Source organism: Stegodyphus dumicola, chromosome X2 (genome assembly GCF_044657685.1).
Source record: "Stegodyphus dumicola isolate Sdum_Otavi_A_Nest chromosome X2, ASM4465768v1".
NCBI classification, from domain to species: Eukaryota; Metazoa; Arthropoda; class Arachnida; order Araneae; family Eresidae; genus Stegodyphus; species Stegodyphus dumicola.
The window spans coordinates 75,202,202-75,223,964 of NC_140781.1; the positions used below are offsets into that span (position 1 = coordinate 75,202,202).

The 21,763-nt window shown below is 32.9% G+C and overlaps 1 protein-coding gene across 1 annotated transcript in view; it reads left to right on the forward strand.

Annotated features, from left to right (window-relative positions):
• Nucleotides 1-21,763, forward strand: part of LOC118200241 (protein SERAC1-like) — a 134,785-nt gene that overhangs the window by 77,763 nt on the left and 35,259 nt on the right. Inside the window, exons 9-10 of the mRNA XM_035372179.2 lie at nucleotides 7,094-7,280; nucleotides 16,067-16,167. Of these exons, the coding sequence (XP_035228070.1) occupies nucleotides 7,094-7,280; nucleotides 16,067-16,167 (288 nt within the window). The remainder of the gene's footprint in view (nucleotides 1-7,093; nucleotides 7,281-16,066; nucleotides 16,168-21,763) is intronic.

Genomic DNA, 21,763 nt, shown 5'->3' on the forward strand with positions numbered 1-21,763 from the left:
ATTACTACCTTCAACAAGCTATGGAGCTTGGCATATACTTTACAGACAACTCAATCAACAATTCTCTACACTGAGCAAATTTGAAATATGAAAATTGTTGCTGTGCTCCTTGTAACCAAATCTAAGTACAATTTATTTAACAGTATGTTAGATCAGTTAACATATTTTAACAATTTTAAAAATTTAATCCAAATTCAGCATAACAAGTAAGCAAGTGTTAATGGAAAATGAGCTACTGAGAATAGAATATGTTTTAAAACATTTTATGCAATTTCATTGATAAAAGAGTGGGAATCGGGAAAGGAAAGTACCTATAAAAATAATTATTAAAATTCCACTTTGTGGGGAGTAAGAAAGTCATTATATGGGTTTAAAAACTTTACCATTTGATAACTCAGCATCCAGGAATTCAAGAAATGTGCTACTGTACATACAGTACTTCAGTATCTTATTTTAATGATGGTTCCATTAGGGAAGTTACTTGGTTCAAAAGTGTGTATGTTGAAAGTGAACATGAGGCTCTCATGTGAATCATGAAGTTCCTAAATATGCATACATGGATATCAGCTTTAATATTTCATTTTTACTGGAAATCCAGTATGCTACTAAAAGTATTAAAATTTGTTGTTATGCAAAGGTGTTGCTAAATTCACATTTCTTGTGATATGTAATTTTTTTAGTAAGAATTGAAATCAAAAATAAAGTTTGCATTCATGAATATCAAAATTATTTTAAAGTATTTTTTAAATAAACTGTAGAGCAAAAGTCGTTGTTTAATAAGAATTGCAAAAATTTGCATCAAACTTCACAATGTTGTAATGCACAAGCAGTCAAATTGATACTGAAAAACAACTAAAATTTTGTTACCAAAGGCTAAAAGTTGAATTAGAAAGTGTTATTTTTTATATAATGCATAAATTTATGTTTTACCTTGTCTATGAAAAAATAATAGACAAGTAAAGTCACAAGAGGCCAATCTTATTACAAAAAATCAACAGCTATAGTTTAAATGGTGATTTTTGTCATTATGTTAGCAATGTCTGTCTCCCTAGGTATCTGTTGCTTTTTCATGTGCTTTTTTCGGGTAACTTTGTAACATCACTGAATTAAGAACAGGATTAAACATGCAATTTCTATTTAACACTCATTATCTGCATTTATCTGTTCTTCTATTGTTGAGGTTGCAACAATTGACTGTCTTTGGCTAATCCATAACATTACTGCATCTTTTCCATGCTTCTCCCAATTCTTGACATTTTCTAAAATCTGTGTCACTATACTATTCCAAAATTCCTACTTGTTTTACGCTCTTATTCGTAACATATTTAGTTTAAAAACTAGTTATGTGTTCATACATGATCCACTTTGATCAAATTCACTTTTAAAGGATTTTTTTTTTAAATGACACGAAAAATGCGTATACAGTATGTTAAAACTGGTTTTGTACTTAAGATGCCTTAAAGTACCTATAGTTTATCTGTAAGGGTAGACTGCTTTGTTTATTTTGCATGTTTTCTCTCAGCATAAAGAGGTGATCACTGGCTTGGTGATTTTCCATATCAAATTTCTGAAGGAGTTTCCTTGTGTAAGCTTGTTCACTAATTTTAATGCTTACATCTTGAAGATGCTTAATTCTATAAGTATAAGAAAGTATGCTGCTTGATTTGGTTGTGATTTTGAATCGTGAATTTCAGTTTTTTGAGGAATTTTGCATACAGCATAAGAACAAGCATGGGTTAATTTCACTTGTCTTGAAGCCAAGTTTTGATGCAGTCTCTTGAAAATATTTATTCCAACAACATGATGCTTATTTTAGTCCATAAAAGTTATATTTAAGCTTGAAGACTTCGTTGAACCATCATTGTATCCTTCTTGTTGCTGCATATGTTTGGATTCTTCTGAAGTTTCATTTAAGAATCATGAAGTGTCATTAATTTTCATCTTCTTATTGGCTTATTGGTAGATAACTGCATCCTTTCTTCACAATTTATAAGTTTGTTATTGAATATGGCATTGCATGCATAAATGACAATATTGATTTCTTTTATCCAGATTATCTCATCTCATCATACTCAATTAAATAAGCTTTTATGGCTTTATTATCCGTTTTCCTTTTTAGTTAAAAAATATACAATATTCATTACTTCTAAGACTGTTTTCGTTACCCACACACATGTACTACTCTGTTACCTGGCTGAGTGAGCCCAGTTTTTTTTATTCCTATATTTTAATAAATTGTGCTTTTTTTTTTGCTTTAAAAATGATTCAGTTGTGTTTCTTGTTTGTTATGGTTAAGGTTTTTATGCCTATAGTTAATCTGTGTACAATAATTATAGAATTATCAACAATATAAAAGTTTAAGTGGTGTTAAGTGTAAAAATATCCTTTTGTTTAGGCTTCCATTTGTTTACATTTCAAACTCTTAGTAGAATAGTGAATTAAATCAGTTTGTGCACCAACTTCAGAGTGTTTTTGCCGAGTGAGACCAAAAGTAAACTTTCAGTTTTGTGCACCGAAAACTCCGTCTTCATGCCTGTTTCCCGAATTGCTTGTTTTTGTGCAAAAGCTCTAATTTTAATTGTAAATTTTTTAAACTCTTTTTAAATGTATTTGGTGTTTTATGTTTTTCTGCATTTTAAAATTTTTAATGAAGATGCTTTGAGATTTTATGTATTTTTCCCGTACTGCAAAGTGAGAATTGCATTAATTGAATAAAAAATTTATCTCTAATGAAATTCGAGGAAATAAGTTTAAATGAACTGCAGCAAAAAATGTGTATAATTTAGTAAACCATACAAGGAAGTCATATGGTGTCCTCATTAGATATTTCTTTTCGGCTTTATGGAAAAGTATTCTCGTTGCACTACTCCAAATAATGATGCTGTGTTTAAGATATTCTTCTTTAAGTTTATGTATTTTAATACGAACAAAGTGAAATGCATGAAGTGGTGTTGATTGCACTACTGAAAAATTTTACTCAGTGCTACAAATTCTTCAGAAACATCATTCATAACATATAAATTTATATGAAATTCAGTATTTTTCCAATTTCTGTATGCAGTATTTTGAAGTATGGTTACTTCCATCATCATCTTTAAAATATTTAATTAATGCTTCGTAATTTTTAATTATTTCTTTCATTGCAAGGTACCTAGATAACCCCCCAACTTCATTTGATGGTTTAAAGGTAATAAATTCATTTTCTAAATCATTAGCAGTATCTTAAATTTACACTTTCTTTCAGATCTAGAAAACATGGTGTATATCATTTTCATCAAAGTTTCAATATCTGTCATTAATTTATGTTTGTGAAGCATTGTAAATACCTAAATCTTAGTGTAACAGCTTTTCCATTAGAAGTAAACATAACCCTTCAGTATATTTTCTTTATAAAATTCTTTTATATTTTCATCATAGAATTCTTTTAAATTTTCTTTATAAAATTCTTTTAACAACTGAAAAGCATCACATGATTTTTTTTTAGTTATTACACCAAAGAAAGTCTTATTTTGGTTATTCTGGTTACCTCTAAATTATAGTATTAAACATTTGGTGATAAAAATGTCAATATTTTCGTCGACAGTTAAAGGGCAAAAATTAGATTCCTTAAGGTTAATATTTTTTTTTTTCCACAAATTAATCATTTAAAAAAATGAAAAATATAATTGTTACCTCACCAGTTTTCTTGAATTTTAACATGCTTTCCCATATTTATATCTTGGACAGAGTGCAAGGAAATATTCATTTTAATTGCTAGTCATTTCAATTTTTCTATTGCTAGTCATTTCAGTTGTCAGTTTGTTGCTAATTTAATTTAGTTGTTTCAATTTTATGTTTAATTGCTAGTCATTTCAACATTATAAATTAATATTTTCACTTCTTCAGGAGTGGATTTGTTTCTTTTGATGTACATCTGAAGTATCACTCAATAAACATACCAATCCTGTTGCCAGTAGCAAGGGATTTTTGCTTTTTAATTTTGTTACTCTGTCCACGAGATTTACTATTTATATTCCCTTAAAAAATTTAGTTTCCAATTATCTACCTATCTTTCCCTACTAATAAAATCCTTACTTCCATGTTTTCACAACAGTAAATACAAATAACTCTATGTTCTTCGTTGTATAAAAATATTTCCCATGATGGAATTCATAATTTATTTTTACTGTTTAGCGTCTTTCTTTCAACTATTTCATTACGCCATTGGATTTTAAATTTGTTAGCTGTTTTTCTTCTTTTTACAAAGTTTTCCATAGTTTATATATAAATATATGAACATAAAGTATAATGCAATGACACAGATATTGTTAGCTACACTTGTAGACAACATACCACATGCTATTGCTGTTTAACAACATGCACTTTACTTGCCATATTAGGAGATAGCAAAAGCGCAACAGCACCATTTACTACAGTTGTATGGTGCAACATGAGCATGCATATTAAATACCAATGAATATACACTGCCTTCCAAAAGTTAAGAAACAGCATGGTTTCCCCCCCCCCAAAGCTCACTGTTACAAAAAGGTCAGTAACATTTAAATTCACAGTTCACATGCATGACAGTAAGGAAGTTTAAAAAAATATATGCAAAATCAATAGCTACCACTTTTATTTTTTAGAAATGTATACTTATATAGGTGTTGGAGAAAAAATGCAATAATTGTAATTTTTGTTCATGACTGTTGATCTTCAGTTGTTAGTACAGTTTCGTGGATGATATCCAGGAGAGTCTATCAATGTTCAGGAGAAATGGTTTGCCTGTTACATTGAGGTGGCAGATGATTGGATGGATGGAAATGGGGATGTCACAAGCTCATACTGCTAGAAGTCTCAATGTCTCTCGTAGTGTGGTCCACCAACTATGGAATCAGTTTGAATCCGAGAATGTTGTGTCTAGAAGACATATTCCAGGCAGACCTAGAGTTACTATGCTTGCGGGAGACTGTTATTTAGCTCCTTCGGCCCAAAGGAAGAGTAACATTACTATACCTCAGTTCATGGTAGATCATTTAGTGGGAACAGGAACAATAACCTCAGCTACTACAGTGTGCAGATGGCTGCACAATACAGGTCTGTATGCAAGACGACCAGTTGTTTGTGCCTTCTTGACCTGAGGACACAGAGGTGCCCGTTTATGTTGGGCAAGGGAACACGTCTCCTGGACAGTCAACAGTGGCATCTATTGACTTCACATATAAGTCCAGGTTCACATTGGAGAGTGATTCAGGTTGTCAGCTGATCTGGAGGGAACAACATACCAGATACAACCAATGCCACATTGTGGAAAGACAGTTACAGAGTAGGTGGAATATATAATGGTTTGGTCTGGGATATCTCTCGGTGGTCACACTGACCTGCATGTGTTCCATGGAGGAACTTTGACCAGTGTGATATATTGAGATGAGATCTTTGATCAATATGTCTGCCCATATGTCGCTGCTATTGTCCTGTATTTCTTCTGATAGATGACAATGCACAACCACATTGAGCTTGGGGTTATATGTAGAATATCTTGAGGGTCATGGTATGGAGCGGGTGAAATGGCCACCTCAATCACCAGACCTGAATCTAATAGAGCATCTTTGGGACTACCTTACGAGACAGGTTGCTGGTTTAAATTCTCCACCAAGGTGATAGATGAGCTTGAGTGAGGATTACTCCATGTCTGGTTGTTGCATCCCATTTCACTGACCGACAACTTAATTGACAGCATGGTACGTCACTGCCAACAATGTATTGCAGCTGGGCATGGACACATTCCTTATCAGAACTCATTTTGTAATGTTACTATCCCATTTTTCCTCAAAAAAAACTATGATATACTGTTTCTTCAAGACTGGATTTCTCTGTCAAGAGGGCAATTTTAACTTCAGAAACATTCTATGTTGCATTCGAACATGTCCTGTAAATTCCATGTTTCTGTGTTACTTCATTCTCAAATTAGACACAAAAAATATACTGTTCCTTAAATTTTTAAGGGCAGTGTATAATGAATATAAATGTGATACATATTGAAAGTAATGTAAAAGTGTAATTATTGTTATTATTACTATTATTTTGATTAGTGGCATGTTTGTGTGTATGCTTGTTCATTTTCTTTGTGCACTGCCTCCAGTTGTTTTCCAGCCATTGTTACTTAATGTGAGAAAAACATGTTTATAATTAAATAAGATATTCATTTATTCCAGACTCTATTATTGGCATCTTATGCTTCAAGTTAGGCAAACGTTGTGAAGATACGGACTTTATTAAGTTACTGGCACAGGCTATCCAGCCCAAAAACATAATCATGTGAACCATTTTTCATGGTTTATTTATACATTGTTAAGTTTATTATAAGTAGCATCTAAATTCACTTGCATTTATAAAAAGGAAAGTTTCTGCCTGTCTTCGGATATGGCAAACCATTAACATAAACATTTTCTGTTAAACTCCTCTTCATCATTGTCATGTTCATAAGTGTCTTTAGAAGCAGTATAGTATACAGTATCAAATGGTGCTTTTCTGCATGCATGTGTTTTGATATTGACCAAAAAAATTTCTGTATTACATTAAGAGATTCTATCAGATTCGGAATCTGGCAGTTGGCAATAGCTGACACATTATATGAGGCAATTTACTGCAATATAACTAGACTTTTCATCACTCTTCCACATTATAATAAGCAATGACAAATTATACGTTGAATATTTGTACTGATATTTATTGAGGACATGTTCATTTATTTACTTTAATCTGCTGCTTAAAAAGGCTTCTGGGAATTATCTGACCAAAAATCAATCCTTAAGGGAAAATCTTGTATATGATGACAACCTGCTTTCCACCTAAGACTTATATACTGTTATGTCATTAACTGGACCTAGACTCATGAAAATTTGATCATTTGCTTATCTCGGGCATACCTCTCATTCTTTTCATTCCTTCATTTACAGTTATTTTACAATCTTGCCTTCTTGGTACTGACATTTCATTGTTGAGTGTATGTATATTAATGCTATTTGTTTTATTTTTTGTTCACCTGGCATATTAATGGAACAGTTTGAAATGTTTATGAAAATTTTAGTTAAGATATCTATTTTTTCTTTCCCAGCCCCATAGATCATTTGGCTGATATAATATTTGTTCATGGGTTACTGGGGGCCACTTTCTGGACATGGCGTCAGCATGATAATCAGAGAAGAAGCAATATCTCTACTAGTGGAAAACAAAGGAAACCTGAACAAGATACACATAATGAACTTTGTAATTCTTTAAATTATACTCTGTGTTGGCCAAAGGTAAGATTTATCATAAATTAATAAATTGAAATTTTAGTTAATTGCTAGTAAATTTAACAAACATATAAGTTGTGATGTATTTTCTTTTTAGAAATAGTATGTTCTTTATGAAAGAATATTTCCATTATGTGTACATTTAGCCCTTTGAAAAATACTTTTTTTGTTCTCATTCTTAGTTGAATTTTTATGTAAAGTTTTGCTGAAGCATTTTAAAATAAGGAAAAGGTTAGTAATTCCTAGCTATGCTAAATTCATCAATTTATATAATTGAGTATAATGTACAGGGTGTTAGGGAAAAAAAATGTGTACACTTTTTGACTGTTTATAAATGCATTGTTTACTAAGATATATATATGTGTGTATATACACTGGTGTGCAAAACTTAAGCAGCAATGCAAATTTTAATCAGATAACCATGCAGTTGCAAAAAAGGGATTCTTGCTATTGGTACAATGAACACGCAATTCAGTAGAAAGGCCATGCATATGCATATGTTCGAAAAAAAAACATCACAGGCTACGTGATCGTACGCAAAACGCGTGCGCTCCAATTGAGACTACCATAAAAGGAAGGATGAAGACACAATTAAAGACATTCGCTGCAAGTAAAATCTTTCATGAAATATGGCTAGAAGAAATCATCTGGATGACTTCACGAGTGGAAGAATGATCGAAAAGCTGGAGGAGGGACGTAGTGTGACCAGTGTGGCTGAAGATTTCGAAGTCAACAAAAGTGTCGTTTTGCGGGCTTGGAAAGCCTTCCAAACCATAGGTACTGCTATTAGAAAGGTTGGTGGGGGCCGCTCCAGGACAACAACTGCAGCAGATAACCGATATATTGTCCTACAGGCGAAAAGAACCCAAAACCAGTCAGCAAGCTCCACAGCTCAGCAACTGTGTACAGCAACCGGCGACAATTGTCGTGGTTTTCTGTGTCCAGACACCTTCACAAAGATGGCCTATTCGCCCGCCGTCCTGAACGCTGCGTCCCTTTGAAAGTTGGCCATTGGCACCACCATTTAGAGTGGTACAAGAAGCACAAAAACTAGGCATCTCATCAATGGAGTCGTGTCCTCCTTACGGGTGAGGGTCGTTTTAGTGCCCCAAGCGATTCTCAACACCAACTTATTTGGAGAGAGATAACGACACTGTTTAATCTCGGTAACATCACGGAAAGAGACCATTATGGTGTCCTGGAGATCTCGTCTGGTGAGGCATTATGCTGAACGGGCAGACAGAGCTCCACATTTTCGACAGAAGTTCTGTAACCGGACATCGCTATTGTCAGGAGGTGATCCTTCCCTATGTGCATCTGTTCCGAGGTGCAATTGGACCAGACTTTGTTTTTACGGATGACAATGCACGGCCACACTGGACTCCTGCTGTTCAAAAGCTACTGAAAACTGAAGATATCACTCAAATGGATTGACCAGCATACTCCCCTGATTTAAATCCCATAGAACATGTATGGGAAGCTTTGGGGAGATGCTTTGAGGCATGATTACATCCTCCGGTGAACACCCAACAACTGAAACAAATGCTGATTGAGGAATGGGTACTCTCACCTCAAGATCTGTTGGATAATCTGGTGCTGAGTGTGGGGAGACGGTGAGAAGCAACCATTGCAGTAAGGGGAGGGCATATCCCATACTAAGGAACATCTGCTTGTTGTTCTTCTTCTTATATAGACAATCATGTGTAACGATACTATGAGTTCAATAAAGCATGTTTGTGTTTAATTCCATACTGTATGCATTGTATTCATTTTTGCGCAATTATGCTTTCGTCATCGTTTAAATACAAAATGCTGTCTCTTATTTCTGAATTTCATGTCTCTCAGACAGAGGTGTAGCTAAGGTTTTTAACGCCCGGGGATAACTAAAGATTTTGCGCCTCTTTCTGTGTTACAAGAATGGGAAACATTTCATTCTAAAATTTGTAGCATCAATTTGGTGCCTCTTAGATGCTGCACCCAGGGACAGATGTCCCCCCTTGCCCCACCCTAGCTACGCGACTGCTCTCGGATGATATCTCGTGGATTTATGTCAAAAAGAACACCTGTTGCTTAAGTTTTGAACACCAGTGTATATATACAGTACAAAGTCCGGACGTCCATTATCCGGAATGATCTATAATCCAGATTTCAAAGCCATAAACCTTTTTTGTATGCTTTGCGCATGCACGTGATGCATTTACGCATGTGCATTTAATGTATAACGAATGGTATAAGCTAGGCTAAAATTATCTTTACTGATTCTAAGGCATTTCAGTTAATGTTGCAGATTGTGCTGTTCCTTAATCTTCTAACTGGATCTGGCTTATTATCTTTTGCAGACTGTTAGAGCAATTTTATAAAAATTAAGCTTGAACCTTCGATTATGTTGAAAAGAGTTTCTAGTTCTGGAGCTGCCAAAGGATCTACAAAGGGAAAGCATGTTTCGATGTCAATCAAACAAAAAGTGGAATTGCTGCAAAAAATGGATAAAGGCATGAAGAAAGTGACAGAAAGCTTAGTGAAAAGGAAAAAAATTCAATTGACAAGTTAGTCGGTATTCTCGGCACAGCAATTACGGGACTTGAACAGTGGAACTTCGTAACTGAACAAGAAATTATGTCTGTTTATAGAATTAAAGAGAAAGTATTAGCACAAAAAATGAAGCAACTTAAACAACTTGCATTGAAAGAAATGTTTAGTAAAGTAAACAAATAAATATGATGGTTTTTTATTTATTTTTTTTTTATTTTATTTTTTTTTTTGTAAAATTTGATACCCTTTAAATCATAATTGCTCTTTATTTCATAAATTACAGTTTCATATTTTTAATTGTATAATTTCTGCATGCCATCTTACCAGATTTAAATTGATGATCTATAGTTCAAAAAAACCCCTTATCCGGAATCGCTGAAGTCCCGGCGAGTCTGGATTACAGACTTTGTACTGTAATTTTCAATCCTATAATAATAATAAAGACTTAAATAATTATAAATTAGCAGTGATAGTTAAGCTGATTACATTCTGATTCAGGCATTCTAATTTTTGAGTATATTTCTTTTAAATGAGCATTTCCATATTATTGATATTTGCTGGTTTTTATGCCATAAAAGTTTATCTTTGATATGTTTCCATTAAAAAATACTCGCTTTCATGAGATCTGGTTCGACAAGCTGTATTTAATGTTGTCTCTTTGTTTAATACATGTATTCAAATAATCATCATAACAGACCTTAACATCCTGATGGTATTAAGAAAGTGTTCATTTGTCTGCAGATAAATACCAGATTATTGGATGCCATTTCTTACACATTGTAAAATAATAATATCAGTATTCAACTTAACTACTGCTTTCATTTGTGATTTTCAGCTTATGTTTTTGTTTTATTTTTTCCTTGTTGAATGACAACACTGATTGTTAATTCTTAATATTAATAGAATGTAGTTTCAATTTTTTTTTTTTTGTTAGCAATGATAATTTTAAGTTGTGTTTAATGTAATAAATAGTTGTTAATTTTTAATAACGTCATATTCATTCATCTGGAGAACCTGCAATTAATTTTAGTGATTTAAAAGGTGTCTTCTTTTTTGTTTGTTTGTTTTGCTGCTGTTATTTACATTTTACTGACCTTTGCGACAAGATTTTACTTATGATTTGGAAAGAAGCAGCAAAAGGACTGAAAGAGGGCTTGTTTTATGTCGTCAAAGAAGTTGGAGTGGCATTACCTCGAAAGATCACAATAGCAAAACTGAAAGAAGTTATTTTACAGAGTAAACAGTGTGTAGAAAATCCGCAATTTGTTACAGATTTTTTGACAAAATGGAGATAAATGACAGTAAATGGAGGTAGAAAGAAAAAAAGAGATGAAAGCAAATAGAATATGAGGATCAGGAAAAGCTAAAGCAAATAGAATCGAAGAAGGGGGAAAGATAAGGCAACACGAACTGGAGTTGGCACAAATTCATATAAAATTACCAATGGCAGGGAAGTCTCAAAACTCTGCTCCTCTTACTGGTTCTAAAAATTAATTAAATCTATCAAAATTAGAGTTTAGGCTGTTTAGTAGTGACATTAAGGCTACCCTTTTGTAGTCAATTCTTGAGATTCATGATAATGAAGACATTGCACTTGAAATTAAATTTCAGTACCTTGTTCAAGCTAGTGTAAGTGGGTCCAGAGCATGAGAAGTTTTAGAAAGCTTCTCTCCACCAGCAGCCAACTATGCCAAAGCTGTTGATAGTATAAAAACTTACCGTAATTTCCGGAAGAAACGCCGCGGCGTTTACGTGTTTAAAACTTAAATTTTCAGCGGGTGCGGCGTTTCTACCCATGTGGCGTTTAGGTGCACTAAAAATATTTCCTATGATGGTCATTGTACATAGTTTGGATGGCCTTGTCATTGTGCATAGATTGGTGCTGTTCCCACACAAAAGACCACTCAGTTGCTTTTTGCGAACGTTATTTTAAGACACAATAACACGCCAAATAAATATTAATTCAGAAGTCAAACAACAAAAATCAGCGTTATATTTACAAAATTTTCACAGGACTAGTTTCGATGGTTTTACCGAACCACCATCTTCAGCTGCAAAACCGCAAATGAACCAGATAGGAAATAATGATTAGATGAGCAGAAAATTTTTGAAAATGTCCCTAAACGGCACAGAAGCTATACATTTCTTACCTTTCATTTATTTTTGAGTTATGGTTTCATTTCATGCATTTTTCTTAACTGGTATGTCATATATCTTCTTGCGCTGATGCTGAGGAACGGATGATTAATTTTATGTTCTTCCTTTAAGCCGAAGCTGAAGGGAAAGAAAGAATAAATTTAGCGATGTCTAGTTTTGCTTTTTGTTCAAGTGAAAATCACCAATCTTTTAAGAAAGGAGGAGGGCATTTGACTGCAGGAAAAGTGTCTACAGCTGCCAATTTACTTATTACAGCTTAAAAGGATATGAAGAAATTATGTGTTTTTGTTCTGGGAAACACCCAAGCTCAGACTGTTTTTCTGCTCAAAAGACGAGTTCAGCTGAAATGCAGAGTGTTTTAAGAGATAAAGAGTGCTGTGTCGCATGCCTAATGGCTGGACATCTAGTTAATAAGTGCAAAGTGTTAGTGATGTGTAGTATGTGGTAAAACACATGTGCCACTTATGTGTGAAACTAGATGCTCGGAATAAGACATTGGATAAGTGATGGAAAATGTGCAAGTTTTGAAATCATCATGTCTAACATCACGTATGGTCCGAAGGTGATCCTTCAGATCATGAAAATAAAGCTAGTATCAAATAGTAAGGATTTCCTTGTTAGAACAGTCCTAGATTCAGAGTCTCAAAAACATATATTTTAAAAAATCTGGTGAAAGAAATGTGATATAGTCCAGCAAGGAAAGAAACTCTTATACACCCATCCCTCAATTTGCATGAAAGATAGGTTCCGCTCAAAATTGTGTAAATCGAAATCTTGGATTTTGCTATCTAAAACCGTGTAAAACGAAAAACATACTGTGTAAAACAAAAGCATGACATCTTGAAATAAATAAAGTTACACGTCATTCATAAAATAACAAATATGTCTCAGTAATAAAGTACATATTTAATTTATTTTGCATTAGAAAAATATAAGATCATTCAAAAAATTATTATAAGTTTAATCACTGTCATCACTTTCATGAACTATCAGTCTTTTCTTCTTGATTAGTATGTCACTTTCATCACTTGAGCATTCTTGATAAGATTCTGCTTGAATGGTGGACAAATTAGCAATCGCCAAGACTTTGTAGTGAAATCCGTAATTAATCAGTTGCCTAGGTTTTTTTTCCTAAATCTTTGTAAACCTCCTCATATTGATTTTAGCACTTACTGAGCTCCCATTGGAATCGGAGAGCTCGTTCAACATTTGTGACATATTGTAAAAAATGATTGCTTAATTTTCTTCCCAATTCAAGTCTTACCCTGATGACTTCCTGTGAACGCAACTGGTTTCATCAAAATCATTGTCTTCATGTTTGTTTCATGAATCATGTTAATTAACTCATCTTCATTTATTTCTTCATCAGCCATTATTTCTTCAATATCTGCCTGAGCTAAATCCTCAAAACCTTCTCCTCGTATAGTTTGGGCCAATTTACTGATCTGAGAATATTCTTGCTGTAATGGTTATCTATCATTATCATCTGTAGCAGCATCCGACCATATTGCTTTCCAGCATGCGTTGAGCATTGATTGCTAAATCTGAGTATATTTGAGCATTGATTGCTAACTCTGAGTATATGACAGTTTAACATGCTTAACACAATCCAATATTGTAAATTTCTTCCAAGGAGCCATGAGAGTAAGATATTTCTTCATTCTCCATTTGTTCTAAAATCTACCTGAAGGTCTGTTTGATATAGAAAGTCTTAAAAGTCGAAATTATTCCTTGATCTAATTGCTGTTATAAGGAAGTTGTATTCTTTGGTAAAACGACAACTTCTACATTTTCGTGTTGTAAATCTTGAAGATGTTCAGCTGCATTATCAATTAATAGAAGAGCCTTAAAAGGTAATCCCTTTTCACTTAAATAATTCTTGACATCTGGGACAAACATGTTATGAAACCATTCATTGAAAGCTATGGCAGTGACCCATGCTTTCCTATTAGCCATCCAAGAAATGGAAAGGTTATTTATGTTTATTCGTTTGAATGAGCATGATGTTTTTGATATGTTAATAACCAATGGTTTCATTATACAATCGCCTGAAGCATTGCAAATGAGAAGAATTGTTATATGGCTTTTCTCTACCTTGTGACCACTAGCCGATTTGCAAGCTTTAGCTAAATATAAATAAACTCCTTGGAGCTGACATAATAGGAAAACTTACGGCAGGTCAGTGTAAAAGACCTGTAGACTTGAAACCATGGAAACTTCACTTGGTTGGACTTTATGGGGAAAAAGTACCTGACAGAGAAGTATCTGTAACCAATGCTATGCTGGTAATTTCCCTTTTAGTAAAAGAATTTGATATTTCTGAAATGTGGAAATTGTATTCCTTATGGATACAAGATCCTTCAGATCAGAAACTAAGGAACTTTTAAGAGGCCTTAATGGAACACTTGTTAAAGACTGTCAAAAATGGACATTTTTTCGTTGGTCTACCACCGCTTCTTGTTCATTTACCCTTGCCTGACAATTTTAATTAGACATTCAAGAGATTACAAATGACCATTTGTAAGCTCAAAGTTGGCAAGTTATATGAAGAGTATGGAGAAGTCTTCAAAGAATGATAACAAGAAGGCATCATCGAAGAGGTTCCTGGGGAAGAAGAAATGAAGTCATCTTTTCACTATTTGCCCCTTCGGCACGTGGTGTGTGTATGTGTGTGATTATGGCAAAGCCTCGAGGGCTATCTGCCTAAGGGAAAAGATGCCTTCGTGGAGGACTTTCTAAGGGAAACTGGCTTGTATACAGGTTACACATGGGGAAAACCGAAAACGCCCATGCACGGCACGTGGTGAAGGAGAACAGTATGACTAAGATTAGGCCTATGTTTAATGCTTCTTCTAAACAAAAGAGAACTCCCAGTCACAGTGATTGTGTTCACAGTGATTGAAGGGATTGAATTTGATACATTTAATTCCTTCCATGATAACAAGGTTTCCCTTGTATAAATTTGGTATAACAGTTGATATAAGCAAAAAGGTTTGGCAAATAAGTCTGTATACAAGAGAGATTTTCTACGATTGCTATGCTGTGATGAAAATGGAAAGCTGAAACATTATCACCATCGCAAAGTTGTCTTTGGTGTTGCATTTAGTTCGTTCTTGCTTGGGTCAACCACTCATAACCATTTAGGAAAGAAACTAGATGAAGCCATGCAAGGAAATGAAAAATATCATGAAGATATTATCTGATAACTGAGACTCAGCTTCTGTGTGGATAATTACTTGACTGGCATCAAAACTGAATCAGAGTTGAAGCAATTTATTGAAGTTGCCACTGAAAGGGCTGAAAGAAAAATTGATTTATGAAGGTAGGAATATACTAACCCATTGGAATCTATATTAAGTCAAACAGGCATTCCAAAAATGATGGAGGACAGACATTGTGATATTTTACACTTTTTTGATCAACATCCCTGATGTGATAGAAGCAACAAATGTAGTAATCAGAGGGGAAAAAAATATTTTATCTGCTTTATGGAAAGTTTTTGATCCTCTAGGGATCTGGTGATACTGTGTCTGAAAATCTGGCTGCAGAATTTGTGGAAATCTAAAATTGGTTGGGACAAAGAAGTTGATGTAAAAACATGTCAAGATTTTGAATTTGAACTACAAAGTTAAAATTTTATCACTTAGCAAGGTGGGAGTATATTACAGATAGTAAAATAATTAATATCACTATTTAACTAGTTTCAACGATTTTTAGCTTATGTTTTTGTTTTACTTTTTACTTGTTGAATGGCAACACTGGTTGTTAATTTTTAATATTAATACAGTGTAATGAATAGTTTTCTATGTTTTTACTTAGCAATGTAAATTTTAAGTTGCATGTAATTAAATAAATATTTAATTTTTAATATTATCATATTCATTCACCTGGAGAGCTTGTAGATCATTTGAGCGATTTAAAAGGCATCTGAAACTTTTTGTTTTGCTGCTGTTATTGGAAGTAGTATGTTTATTTTTATAATGTCCTGTGTATTTTAGCCCCTAATATTAAAATTTGTTACTTGCGTATTTTACCGGTTGTTACTGTGAGAATATTACTGACTTAATACAAATTTATTTACATCCACATTTTTAAATATAAAGGATTGGCTTGCCAGGGATCTTCCTAATCTCCGTCTCATTTCTGTTGATTACAATACATGCCTCAGTAACTGGAAATTGCAGTGTTCACAACGAAAAGAAAAGTATGTAAGCTTTTTATATTGTATTTTTTATTACTTGAAATTATGTCGCATTAGCTTTATAGGGATAATAAATAAACTGTCTGTTTATTTATTATTAAGATTTTTTTATGAGCAACTACTTTAGTTTACATTGTGGGGGAATTGTTACATTCCTCCATGCATGCTCACATGATTAGTTAGCATATTCAGCTGGGAGGTGGAAGATCTGTGGTTTAAATCTTATTGAGGGCACAGTTGATTTTTCACACTTCCTTGTCTGAGGAATCCAATAGTCTCTGTAATATAATCCAAAATAAAATGAGGTGGATGATATCTCTGGTCTCTTTTTCCTTGTTGTTATTTAAGTGTGGGGGGAAGGAATTATCAAGTCATGGTGAATGCTTTCATAATATGAAAGGCAGATGATCCATGGTCTGAACCCCAGTGGTAACAGTAAATTTTTATAAGCTTTGCACTTTGAAAAACTTAATACCTCTACAGTATTGCGCCAATGAAAGGTCTTTCATAATCTCTTTCAGTAATAAGCGTTATCCTGTCATATTTTTTCCCTTCTAATAAAAGGAAGATTATTTTACTTAAAAAAATTACAAATGACTAATTCTGATATAAACAAACATTAAGGAACACACCTGGTAGCCAGAGGTCATAACGTTTGAATTTTTTAAATTTTCCACTATATAAAATTGTCACTGTGTTGTCATATTCTGAAGCTGTGGTAGTAACTGAAAGAGTAAAGAAAATCAGTTTATATCTCTGCAAGTTTTAAAAACAAAGCAAATATCTGAGTGAGTAACATATCCTGTAGGCTATGGAATAAAGAAAGAGAAGAAACTTCAGAATATTTTCTGAAAAACTATGTGAATTATAAAACTATGAATTTTAGTGTTGCTAACAATAGTTCTCAGTATTTTGAACTTTCAGAAAATGTTATTATGTATAGTGCAAGTTTATCTGCTTCATATATATTGAAATAACACAAGTATATTAATTTAATACTGTCATATTATGGATCATATGAGTGGCTGATGTATCAGTGATTAAAATTCTGCATGACATTCTTTTATCTAAAAAATAAGAAGACATTTCATTTTTCTCTGTTTTTAAATGCAGATACAAAGGCAACTTTCAAAAAAGAAAATTGCCGTGTATGCATTTTTTAATGTCAAGTATATATGAAGAAAGACTAACAATGAATTGTTAACTGTAAATGATCTGTGTAACTAACTTGAGTATCAAGTACAATAAAAATAAGCTGCTGTGTACATATTTTCAAAGCAAGTGGATGCTAGTTAGTGTTGCAAATTTAAATGTAGCAATAGTGTTTGGCCTTTATTTTTTGATAAAACTTCCTTCATGTATTAGCATCTATGTAACTTTGTTATTATAAACATTCAAAATATGCAGCATATGAACGATTGTTGATCAAACAGAAAAAAATATTAATTTATAATTTTCAAAAATTTGTTGGACATTTTTATTTTCACACATTTGGCTGCTGTTGAACTTTTATGATATATGATATTATAATATATGTATTTTAGCTTCCCAGTGTTCATTTACTTTTAGTAGAAAATATTTAAATAATCCCATCAATATCTTTTTATGATTATATTTATTTTATTCTATAATATCTTTTTACTAAGATCCATCTCACTTCTGTGTAATCTTTCATTATTTTCCTCAACTGATCATTGCATCCCTTAAGCAATCTCTTGAAATGTAATACATATAAATTCATTTCATTCTTAATCATACAAGTTGAATAATTCAAGGTTTTTTGTGATGTCATGATGGTTAGAGAAGACTAGGCTTGAGTTTGAATTCTGCAAAAATCATGGACACTTGCAACTGTAATGCCTTTGCGTAATAGGGACACTTAATGTAAAGGAGTGAGCATATGCCTTAGGTAGTAAATCCACAGAGCAGCCCTTTTACTCCCTCCACTGATTGATATCATTCACTTTTATTTTTGAAAAATTATAGAATCATGTTCAGCATACAATTTTATTCCTTGAAGATCAAAACAAATCATTAGGATTATATTTCATAAAAAAATGCTAAATTTTTTTTTCATGTTCTATTTATAATTTTGAAAATATATTGAAAAATATTTCTGCATCACATATTTGTCATGTATGTGAAGTAAAGAACTTATTAGCAAGCAGATTATGAAAGAATAATTTTTGGTTTCTATATGTAACTGATATTGTTATTCCTTAACATACAATGATATATTTTAGGATTTTATTGTGTACTATTTGAATTTTTTTAAGTATAAAAGATTTTAATTCTCATGAAATGTTAAAAAAATTAAGTATAAAATCTGAAAGGTTTCAGATTTTAAATTATGTCCAAAGGGGCATTTTTTTAATGTTTTGTGTGTTACCTTTTTTTATTAAATATCATGTTCTACGTACTCAAACCATAAAATTCAGTTCAACAGCAATATCGCGAAATAATTTTAAAATAAGCATATCTTTAGAATTTCTGATACAGAGTCTCGTACACTGGAGATAAAAATGTTCCCCCCGATACAGTGTTGCCATTGCTCGCTTTGAAATCGTTTAGTTTGTTAATCAAAAATTTGTTGAAGTGAATCAAAATATGAAATCAATAATAAAATGCATTTCAAATTCGGGCTTCCACCTGCCCATGTTCTATGGAAGATTATGTTATTCAAATTTTTATAGCTCTAGGTACCGTTATTTTATCACAGTGCAAGAAACATACATACATTTATGCAAGCTTCATTACTTAGTTTCATTAAATATAATACAGGGCTCTAATATTCGGTGGCAACAATTTGAAAAGTGAGTCGCCATCTATGGTTTTCAATGCAAAATGTCAAAGCGAAATTAATAGTTCTTCTGAGCAAATTGCCCCTTAAAAAAACTGCATATTTTAATAAATGGTGAAAGCATTGAACTAAAAATTTAATTTTACCCGTTATGTATGTATTGTTTACTATATAAAGTTTGACTTGCTCTGGTAACATAAGCTTAGTCCCATTTCTTAACAGAACAGGAGCGAATTATCATTGCATCTGAAGTTAATGACAAACTTGAGAAGGTTTCAATAAACCTTTTTATTAAATCGGAACTTTAAACATAAATGCATGACTCATGCTTAGAAGTCAGCCAACCACTTGTGGCAGTGTAACTTAAAGTAATGGTAAATTCAGATTTCAGGTTTAAACTAAGATTATTAGCAAGGGTTACACAAATGTTTTAACCGTTTGACTGCTAAGCAATTCTTGCAATGCATTTCACGCAATTCTTGCAAGAACTCACGAAAACTGCGGGACCTATTTTGACTTGATGTTGTCAAATAATGCCACTGAAATACAGTATTTGCATGTTTGACAAGCATATCAAACCTGCCACATGGGTCATAATTCAGATGGCCTGGATCAAATAATAACATGTTGTCAATCAAGTGAAAAAATCAGTTGAAACCTATCCCTTGAAAACATTGTTGTAAACCATGGTATATATCGGGAACATTTTATCCAATAACTATCAATTGTTGGCCTTCTTGTAATCCCCATTTCGAGTGAGGCTGCAATAAAGGCTTTTATTTCGTATATTCTTGTCGGCGCCCACTTTTTTGCCCGAGAATTATTCAAAACAGTGTGCGAGGCAAAAAACTGGGTAGCATATCGATTTGTTTCCCTTACGATGGTTTCAAGCAGTGATGTGGTAAAAAATAACTTGAAATATGTTATGGTGTAGCATCGGGGAAAGGCGCACATCTAGGTCCAGGAGTCTCGAAAAAATTATTTGTTGCTTTGGAAAACACATTTGTCGGAGGAATATTCGTAAAAGTTGGTGTTTCTTCTGTTTCTGAAGATCGGATAGAAGACTCACTTTCAATCCTGTTTTTTCTTTGATGAGTTATAATAATGCTATCATCACTACTTTGTGTCTGTTCTTTCACCATCCTCAGAATCACTAGCAATCGAATCAACGTTCAAAATAATAGACTGTGTCATGGTTGTTTTTTTTAAATAATATACAAAAACGGTAAAAAGTTATTTTAGAATGCACTTTTGTTACAAAGTACACGTGAGGTCAGACTACGTTCACACCCGCGGAGCAACAAAGACACACTGAAACTCACAACACAAAAGCACTGCGTCGCGGTTTTCGAGACAAATGAACGCAGCGCTTTTGTGCCGTGTAGCAGTCAAACGGTTAATGCGATGTTGGCTCACAGATATAACAGCCGCAAATATTTAAATGTCGGCATTAATGTCAGCAAAGCCAAAGAGTGAAATCTTATGTGAGTTAGCAAAAACCTAGTAATGCATTCTTGAGGGGCAGAACATGTTCTGAATTAAACTTCCAAAATTTTCCTTTAAATACTCTCTTGCTACCTCATTTACATACTGGCAGGGAAATGGAAATGAGAAGTAACAGTAAAGATTCAAAATGTAAAATAATTGGTAAGTGAAAAATAATAGTAGTAACCCTTCAACTATATACATGTACATTATTTATTGTGTTGTGCTATGAATGTAGATTATACATTTATTCAAGCTAAACTATGCTGTGTTAAAATTTTTTTTTGTATGAAGTGTATCTTTTTTTAATGTATACTAAAGATTGATAAATTTATATGTAGGTATCACAGTAAAAAATATAATAAAATATTAGTCATAGTTCAGTGTTTACAACAGACAACCTCTGCCCTAATTGCTTTTTAAACTTGAGATTTTAATCAAGCTTGAATGCAGGACAATTTCCTTAATCAGGTTAAGAAACTTGAAGCAATAAGAATAGCTCTAAGAACTTACTTTTATTTTCCAAGTAAATGTGAAATTACTTATTCCTAAAATTGAAAAGGAAATATTGAAAAGTAACCAACAGCAGGGGGGGGGGGAAATTGAATTGAGAAATAATGCAAAGCAGTAAACAAGTTCTTAAAATATATATAAATATCATTTTGAATTTTAAGTGATGCTGATATTGCATGGGGGTTTCACAGTATTTCAGCATAATTTCTTGCATTTTGTGAGTTGTAAAACATCCATAAAATGTATGCACCAAAAACGAATTTCGAGAATTGAGTGAAATTTTATGAGAGTTCAACATTGATATATATATACCGGGTGGCCATAATTAAACTGACAGTGCTTATAGTGTTATGTAGTGCAATCTATTTGCGAGAATGACGTCACATTTTGTAGGAAGATTAAACAAGACGGGGGACGAAGGATTCCGCGAAAAAAACAAATTAGTTCCAAAAGTCACCGCTAGGGGAATATTTGGCGCTGTGTGATAGAAAATAGAGTGTTAACAAATGCAAATTAAATTACCTTTTAATAATAAATAATAAAATAATATAAATAAAATTACCTTTTATTATGCACATTTTCTGATTTAGTTCAAGTGCAATATGGCAATACTTTTAAAAAAGCGCAAAATCTACATAAACACCGATAAAGTCTCATGATCTGCAATATCACGTACGCTGAGCAGAAGAAGAAGTTCTTTATTCAAATATCATGTTACATCCATTCGCACAGTGCCAGCTGCTTGGGTTCTAAAAGGCATTGTGTTACGTTTCGAATCAATTGGATTGAAAGTTTATGTGC